The sequence below is a fragment of the Eublepharis macularius genome, chromosome 2, assembly GCF_028583425.1.
Source record: "Eublepharis macularius isolate TG4126 chromosome 2, MPM_Emac_v1.0, whole genome shotgun sequence".
In the NCBI taxonomy this organism is placed as follows: Eukaryota; Metazoa; Chordata; class Lepidosauria; order Squamata; family Eublepharidae; genus Eublepharis; species Eublepharis macularius.
In genome coordinates, this window is record NC_072791.1 from 155752373 (window position 1) to 155761841 (window position 9469).

The 9469-nt window shown below is 42.1% G+C and overlaps 1 protein-coding gene across 1 annotated transcript; it reads right to left on the reverse strand.

Moving 5' to 3' along the window:
• Positions 1–604: 604 nt before the first annotated feature.
• On the reverse strand, positions 605–7306 carry GPBAR1 (G protein-coupled bile acid receptor 1). Its single transcript, XM_054972458.1, has 2 exons — positions 7097–7306; positions 605–1886 (listed from the first exon to the last, which is right to left on the reverse strand). Exon 2 carries the CDS (start codon positions 1854–1856, stop codon positions 780–782), a length of 1077 nt encoding a protein of 358 aa, XP_054828433.1. The 5' UTR covers positions 1857–1886; positions 7097–7306; the 3' UTR covers positions 605–779.
• Positions 7307–9469: the final 2163 nt, after the last annotated feature.

Below are 9469 nucleotides of genomic sequence, written 5' to 3' on the forward strand. Positions count from 1 at the left end.
TGCACTTTGCTGAAGTTTGTGTTTTCACACAATGCAAAGCATCAAGCTTCCTGCTCCACTGCTATTAATAGTGTTTCTGTTTATCAAGGGAACAGGACAGCTCTGTTTTGTGGGAAACCCAAGATTGCAAAACAAAAACCATAACCGTTCACCTTTCCCTCAAATGATATTTTAAGGCAGGATACTCAGCAGCCTCCAAATAATCATTTTGTTATTTCCATGAAATTTCTATGAAGCAAGGTAGCTCTTCAGGGGCACAGAAATATGGCCTTCACAGTTATGGGTCTCTGTGGCAGAGGATTATTTTTTACACACTATTCTGCAACAGAAATAAACAGAAACCCAACTCCTCTTTTTTTCAAGACTAATGAAGAGTAGCTGCTCCATATGAGGCACAATCCTCGCAAATCTGGCTACTTTAAAGTCATGTTGATTTCAGTGGGTGAGAATGAAGTATGTTCAGTATGCACAGCAGTGCTTAAGGCCATGAAACAAAAGGCTGGTTTTACTAAGGGTGCGCTAGCAGTATCAGAGCACCTAATGGGAATTATGGTGCATCATATACCATGTACAGATGCAGTGAAAAAACTAGAAACACAGCACATCAGATAAATCAATCTAATACTAGGACGGCAGATTTCTTTAGATATTAATATAGAAGCAGATCTTATTGGGAAATTCACAGTAACGTCAGAGAATCCAATGGAGGGTAAGAAATCCATATGTTCTTTGGGCATGTACAGGTAGAAATTATTTTCTTGCAGAGTCTTTTACTTGTGTTAAATTTGTGTGTTAAATTTGATAGCTAATTCCAAAGATTCATCTGCAGCTGGTGAAGGTTTGAAATCTTCATTGGGAGGATAGCCTTGTATCCCATTTGGTTCTAGGATGCAAAGATTACCATGTGGCATCTTGGCATTTGGCATGGCTTGCTTTTGCCAGTACTTCTGTCCTTTGCAACAGCCTCCACAGACCATGTCCCTCCAGAATTGTATGTACTGGTGGTTGCTAAGACTGAGAAAGATGGGCACTGCAGCTGCACTGCCATTGCCTAGACAGGTGACAATAGTGAGAGTGTGGGGATTTACATAGTAGTAGTCTATGGCTAACAATGAAATATTCAAGCAAGCAATATATGGCACCCAGCAGACCAAGAAGATAAGGGACACCCCAGCAATGCCCTTGGCATTCCGCAGTTCCAGCTGCTGCTCCAGTGCTGAAGGGGCCTGGCCTCGATTCACTGAATGAAGGAGTCTTGCAATGTTCTTCAGTTGCTTTCGGGCTATGCACAGCACTTGGATGCACATGAAGGCCATGGCAAGGATGCTGGGAATGAGAATCCCATAGGTTTCTAAGTAGAGGTAAGGCATGGGGAAGACAAGGCTGAAGGAACAGTTGAGATGGGGTTGCCACTGGTTCCAAATGAGTGGGAGGCATGCAAAGATCAAAGGAGCAGTCCAGGCCAAGAGTATGTAAAAGGCAGCCCAGCGATACACCCAAGAATTGTGATAGTGCAGTGGGTGGATGATGCACACATACTTAGCGTAGTGTACCACCAGCAAGTTGCCTAAGAAAGAGAGGAAGAGGAAATTGGGTGCCACATAGATGAAAAAGCAATAGTGGTAGCCCAATTCATTTTCAAAGGCCAGTTGGGGAACAGTTGGAAGGGCTGCCCCAGCCAGAAGATCAGCAAAAAGTAGACTTAGGAAGAACCAGTTGATGGCACCATGGAGCTTCCGGTTGAAGACGATCCCAAGGATGATAAAGAGATTGGCTAAAATGATGATGACAGATAAGGGCCGTGTGAGCCAGAATATCAGCTCCTGGAACTTATTTCCTGCCAAGGAATTTCCCATCCTCTGAGTGCTTTCTGAAATCAAGACTTCCTAATGGGAATGAGAAAATAACCAGTTTTATTATGAAACAAAATGAGGTAAAGGAGGCAGAGAGTTCAGTTTTGGCTCAGCAATTACATTTCCTTCTCAAACTAGTGAGGCTGAATTTGGAATAAAAAAATCACTGACATCATTGCCTTTACTTAAATAATTATCTTAATACTGAGAGATCACCTCATGAAAAAACAATTACAATGTAGCGGAACTATTACAACATGTCTGGTTTTAACATCTATTATATACATTGCACAATAATACAAAATATATTAAATATAAAGCAGTGCTGCATTGTTACATAATGTGTTTATACGATAAATACATGGAAGAGAGGACAGATTTTTGGTAATGTCTTAAGAGGTGAAAACCAGAAATATTGATTTCATTATCACGGTAAAATCCATCAAATGGGGGGTCTCTCCCCCTCCCTCCAAGTAGCCAGTTTAATAATGTACATATGTTTTGATAATCAGAATTAATGATAGAGAATGAAGTACAATTGCTTTTTAAAAAATCTGTACCTCAGCCGTTATGACTGGCTCCCCTTCACCACGCTGAGGCAGATTTTGCTGCCAAAATCCATGTTTGCTTGCTATAGCTGAGCAGCCCCAAGTAATGTGTCTCTTTTATGGTTATAAAGTTCCTTTTGTCCCACTCTGATAAACAGTTATATTTTTGGCTTTTTAACCCAACCCAGAAACTTGATAGGGGAAAAGCAGGGATGCCTCTTCTTTTTTGTATGAAATGGCACCAGAGGCTGAATAACTCTCAAAAGAAACAGCAACTTTATTGAACAGGCAGTGATGGAATATGAGCAGTTAGGGGATGAAATTGCTGACGTAAAATGTGTTGGTAGACCAGAATACTTTAAAAGTAATAGGCAAAATAGTTTTATTGAAGCTTAGTTTCAATATTAACAATCCGTAATAATAATAACATAATAACATTTGGTTTACAAAGTATGTTATTATTATCTCCACAACAAAACACCCTGTGAGGTGGGTGGGGCTGAGAGAGCTAGAAGCTGTGACTAGAGATGGGCACAAACAGGAAAAAAATGAACATGATGTTCGTTGTATTGTTGAAGGCTTTCACAGCCGGAGAACAATGGTTGTTGTGGATTTTCCAGGCTGTATAGCTGTGGTCTTGGCATTGTAGTTCCTGACGTTTCGCCAGCAGCTGTGACTGGCATCTTCAGAGGTGAAGATGTGACACCTCTGAAGATGCCAGTCACAGCTGCTGACGAAACGTCAGGAACTACAATGCCAAGACCAAGGCTATACAGCCCGGAAAATCCACAGCAACCACGATGTTTGTTGTTCGTTGCCATCCACGAACAAGGACTCACAAACAACCATGAACATGGCCCTGTTCACGAACGTGTTCATGGTTGGCTGTTCGTGGGGGCCAGCAGGCTCTCCTCCAGCCATCATCTAAGTCAAGATCCCTACTGCACCACTCCCAGAAACCTTACCTGAGCAGGCAGCAGGAAAGGTACCAATAATAAATAATAGCTTGCCCCAGAGCCTGGCAGCAGCCCTGGAACTTGAATGGGTAGATCCCTATCCCACCACACACAAAGAAAATTCAAGCTCCAATGCACTCTCTATCAAAATGCCAACAGCAACTGTCTCTCCCTCTCCACTGTCTGCAAACTAAGCCAGATCTGGGAGCCCCCCCTCCCCCTGCTCCCTTGTTGTAACAAATTTGGAGCTCCACACTTGAAAGGAAGACCTTCCTATCAAGCTAAATTGGTCTTAGATTGGGGTTTCCAGGGCAACAGCAGGAGTTCAGACAGAGTTCAGACAATCCCTGCCTAAGTTGCCAAGGCAATTGTTTGCAGGTGCCAGACCGTCTGGCTTGACAAACAGCAATGAACGAGGCTTGCAATGACCACCTGTTCATTTAGAATGGGGCCCCACGCACAGTTTGTTCGCGAACAGCAGATTGGGCTGTTTGTGGCTTTTTGTTTGTATTGCTGTTTGTGCCCATCTCTAGCTGTGACTGACCCAAGGTCACCCAGCTAGCTTCAAGGGGAAGAGTGAGAAATCAAACCTGGTTATCCAGATTAGAGTCCCGCGCTCTTAACCACTACACCAAACTGGTTTAAGAGTGAGAGGTGTTTTCTTTAATACTTTGATTAAAGCAACAATGTTTCTTCTCAGATTTCCCTTTTCAACTCAGGTGTCCTGAATGTTAGCTCAACACTGTTTTCCCTTTACAACAGACCTGGGGTCCTCAACCCCCCCCCCCCAGACACTGGACAGGAATTATTCTTCTTTACCTAAGAAGACATAACCCTATTCACTTGGCTTGAATGGGAGTTTCCACTTATTACCCACACATTCTGCCAAAAACACATACCCAGTTCTATCTTGGTTGTGTAAATGGGTTACAACTTGTGCTGGCTTTTATACTTGGAATCCTTAACTATAAGTCTTCCTAAAGACAATGTTGTTAAAGTTAGGACAAATATTTTCCTTTCCCTCATTTCAGAGGGGAACCTGTCTGACCCTCCTCGTCAGACTCTCGCATGCTTCAACTCCACTCCCAACTCCTAATTGAACTCAAAATCCTGTCAGCACCAACTGTCATCCTGAAGGCTGGTTCTCTTAACAATGCCAGTGAAATCCTTAAAAGAAACTCTACAGTGTGTTCCTTAAAAAAAGAGAAAGTCTTAAAGTAATTGAAATGATTGCTCTACAAAAACTAGCTTTTGTGATTTTAAAAACCTAATCTTAATATCATACCTTGTTCAACCCTTAACCATCTTGCCAAAAATCCAACTGTTTCCATGTGACATTTGATTTGGGGCACAAACCATGCTGAAAAATTAGCAGAATTTCTATTCAGTTAAAGACAGGAAACCCCGAAAGATAAACTGCATATTTAAGGAGATGAAACATTTCCAAGCATCCACTTTCTGGCCAACAACTGAAAAAAAAAATAACTGAGGAGAGATAACATCATCAAGTCAGGGAGGGGCCAGAGGAATATGCAACTCATGGTTGCAGCTACTCTGTAGACAAGGGCCTCTAAAAGGACCAAGAAATGTTATTTTAACAAGCTCATAAAGAAGATGCAACAGGCTCTTAGAGAAAGGCTTGCGCCATCTGGCTGTGTATAACAGAAGTCAATTAAGCTATTACAGTGACATAATTGCTGGCAGAAATCCTCTCTGTTGAAGTCTTGAAACATGTAGGCTGAAAACCCAAGTGCAACAAGAGACGAAAAATAGATTGGTGGGGAAGGTGGGCCAAATAATTCAACACCTATGTTCTTAAAACAGGGATTTCCAAATTTCTAAAACATGAGGCCTGCTTTTTTTTCTGAAATGAAATTAGAGGCTCCTTTCATGCTAACCCCAAAAAGTATAGAAATAACTTATCCTCAGAGAAGCTCACTCTCTGTGTGAGCCACTGTTCTAATTAGACAAAGAAAGATGCAGAACAGTGACTCATACAGTGTTGCAATAGACAGCCTCCTTTGTCAACAGATTCTCTGGGTTCCCAGGCGCGTTTGTTATTTAATGTATTTCTTGCAATGCATTAGCATTTCTCTATGACCCCAGCACACAGTTTGGAATTGACTATATGAAAAATTTTCTGCCTGTTATTTAATTGGTTATTCATCAAAGGTGATTGATACCTGCCTATTCCCTTTGTACATTATTGTATTGTGAACAGAAAGCTAATCCTTTATCCACAAGGCGGCTTTTAGGCAGTCATCTCAAGATGGAGAACCATATGGAGCATGGTTTTAGGAACAGATTAATACACTAATCTGCTATGCAGTTATGCCCAGTAAATTATTGTAATTGATTACAATTATAAAAAAACTAGAAATAATAAAAGATTAATGATGAGAGGCATGCTGTGATTGGAGCAGAGAGAGAGAAAGAGAAGAGGGATTTATTACAAAAACTTGGAAATCAGGTAGAAAATTATTTCCAGTGATAGCTGTTATAATTTTGTTTCTACATGGATAAGTGGGAATTTTTTCCCTGTGGGAAAATTACTTTGGAAAATATGCAGGAGTTCTACTTATTGCGGCTGGGACCATCTAAAACATTAAATAAAAATCTGTATCAGGGTGATCCCCATTGGTACTCACTGTTCTGCCCACTGCCATCTCAAATACTCTCACTCACATGAAGACCAGCAGAACAATTCTTCAGTGAAGAACAAGGTACCCACCTGCTTTTAGCACAACACTATAGATGTGGGGTAAATCTTGCCTAAGAATTGTGTTTCTGATCTTGCATCAGTGAAAAATGTCTACTTCTGAACAGCTGAACATGGCTAGATACTGAGTATTTCATTTGTATTATTTTATGGTAAAGTAGCTGTCTTGCACTGACTTCTGAAGGGGTATTTTGGTAAACTAGCTACAGTGGTGGTAGACAGTGCTGTAGTCAACTTATGGTGACCCTTGCTGAAGTTTTCAAGGCAAGACTCTAACAGAGGTGGTTGCCTACCTCTATATAGCAACTTTGGTTTTTGTTGGTGGTCTCCCATCCAATTACTAACCAATCGTCTGAGATCTGATGAGACTGCGCAAGTCTTAATAGGCTGCATATTGCTGGACATTAAAAAGAGCTACTTGTCACATGTTCTGAACTTTCTTTTTAACATATATGTAACTGCAGCATATCAGCTAATCCAGCACTGGCCTATGATAAAGCCATAGCTGCCCACCCCTTCGCTGCCACCTCCTTATGGTAGGGATTGAGTACTAGATGAGGTGACCCACTTCCACTTCCGGAACTCCTCTACCCTGCACTTTCATTCCAACAGGCAGCAAGGAAGAGCAGTGACAATGAGAGAGCGGGAGAGTGAGCTACAACAGAAGATGCCTTGCATTGCTGCCCCCCTCAGATTTAATGCCTGCAGATCTACAGGAAGTCAAACATGAAAAAAACTCCAGCGCATGTGTGTACATGCTAACCTCCTAACATTCAAGGTCCCTAATAGCACCTAGCATCCTTGATTCAAAACAGGCAGACAGTTACCCAGGATGCTGCTTCTAAGCTCTAGAGCAAGTTAGTTTCTCTGGGTGAAATTATTGTGGGCCCCACACTATGCTAGTGCCCAGATTGCATCAGTTCAGTACTACAACCCAGTACAACCCACCACTCCCTTGTTCAACCTTCCTCCATCCTGAAAATAATTATAGCTCCAGGAATTGGACAGGAATTAACAAACCTTTTGTGGGTCGATCGGCCTCTTCTAGTCATAATAGCCATTCTATGGGTACCGGTTTCCACTGTATCCAATAGTGTTATGTTGAGAATGGCTGCATGTCAGATACTTCTTGCCTGGCCCTCCTGGGCAAAGGCTGGCCCATCTTCAGCCACTATGGCATAGCCATATAACTTTGCTCATTACGGAGGCAATAAGCCCTAACAGTCAGCTGGGCTGTGTGTTGCCAAGTGAAAAGGAAAGCAGCAAATGGTCCCTGCTGAGGAGCAGGAAGAAGGCTCTTGAGGCTGCAGGCAAGCCACAGTGAGAGACTGTCTCCCCGCCCTGTGCTGTACAGTCACACCCCTGGAGAGCGGCTGTCAAGTCCAGCTTTGTGGGGCTGCAATTCTTTAAGGGCTGAGCTGCCTCCTAGTGGCATCGGACAATGTTGAAAAGCACCACAGACCAAGACACCCATGACAAAGTGACCAGTGTCAGTTTATAATGCCTGCTTGGGTGAGGAGGCTCCCTCCTTGGGGATCTTCAGGAGGCACAGCAAGGCATGTCTGTTTGACATGGCTTTTGAGGATATTTAAATGACAGGCATCTTTCAAAGAGAGGGGGAGATACTTGGGAGTTTGTTATTTTATTTTGGTTTTTATTGGAAATGTTTTTAACTATTATTATAAGCTAACCGAACCACAATAAAAGGTGGAATAGAAATGTTCTAATGAATGGACGAATGGGAAACGTTAGTTTTTGTTTAAAAAGTGGTGATGGATTCCTCCTCCCCCACTACCCACAGTGTTGCAAAATTTTGACCTCCCAGCCTGCCCCAGCTCTATCAACGTTTTTTGTAGCTCAGATGGATTTTTCTTTATTAAAATAAGAAGTCTACTGGATCAGTCCAATGTAGCACAGAGTCCTATTTCCCATGGTAGCTGACCTATGCCTTGGAAAAAACCCTGCAGGAGCACAGAGGCTAAGGGCCTCCCCCTGTTGCTGCCCCCCAAGAACCTTTTCATGCATATGTCCTTCAGAAAGAAAATGCTCTTTAGGGACTATGACCATGTCAGGATGTTTAAAAGAGGTAACGGGAAACTCGGTTCTGGGTTAGTGTTTATTTTAAGGAAGTAAGAGTTTCTGATTTTCAAAGCAGATGTTGTAATTTAATTTAGATAACTCTTAAAATTTCATGAACAGTAAAATAAGCATTTGGGCTTGGGAGGGAAGGTGGCATAATATAGCCTGATCCCCTCAGATCTCGGAAGCTAAGCTGGGTCAGTACTTGGATGAGCAACCACTAAGGAAGACTCTGCAGAGGAAAGCAGTGGCAAAACACGTCTGCTTCTCACTTGCCTTTATACCCCTTGCTGGGGTTGCCATAAGTCAATTACAACCTGACAGCATGCACACACACACTCGTGCACAAATACACACACACCTGGGCTTGTTGAGAGGGTTATAGAAGGAAATCACTGATTCTCCCTCATTTTTTCAAAGCTGGATACATGGCAACTGTAATTAGCAATGAAGAGTCGTCAAAAGCCCTGCAAGTAAGTTCACAGAATCCTGAAACAAATCATTCCTAGGGCAAGAGGGCCACCTAAATGCTAATTGTTGGCAATTTCTGATCTAGCTTTTCAGGTAAATTTTCTCCCACCCTCACTTCTAATTGTGACTTCTTGTAAAGAATAGATGAACTGCACAATCTGGGAGCACAATCTGGTCTCTAAGAATACTACGTCACGCAAACCTCCGTGTACAATTGAGTACATGGATCTGGAAGCAGAATTTCCTCACAGCTGCCCTGAGAAAGTAGAAAACCAAATGAGGCCAAAGCAAACTTTCCAGAGGGAATTAAAAGGAAAGAGTGTGCACACGCATCTGTGAATTTAGGATGGGAACAGGATGAAATATAATAATTATTACATTGAACAGGCTGTATCAAAAAGAAAGAGACAGCCACCCAGACAATGACACAGCAAGAGGTCTGTGTGAATCACTGGCTGTTGAGGAAGAAAGTTCTGGTAGATGCCGGTTAGCATATGGAGCGTGTTTTCTATTGAACAGGAATTGCAACATTCGAAAACAATGTTTTCTGTAAAGGCTCAAACCAGAAAGCCAGGATTCCTTTGTCCAATTCCTTGTTCTGAGGGAAAGCAGAATTTTGAGTCCAGTGGGATCATAGAGACCAACAAGATTTTCAGAGTGTTAGCTTTTTAGAATCAGAGTGACTTTCAAAAGCTTACACCCTGGAAATCTTTTAGGTGTCTAAGGTGCCACTGGACTGAGTTTTAAAAAAACATATGGATCCTCCTAGTAAGTGAAAATGCATGATACTGAGACTCAGGATTTCTGAGAACTGATTTGGAAAAATAGTGGAATTTGAAAGAG

Excerpts from the sequence above, each read along its gene's own strand:
- GPBAR1 (XM_054972458.1), bottom strand. The coding sequence starts at position 1,856 with ATGGGAAATTCCTTGGCAGGAAATAAGTTCCAGGAGCTGATATTCTGG.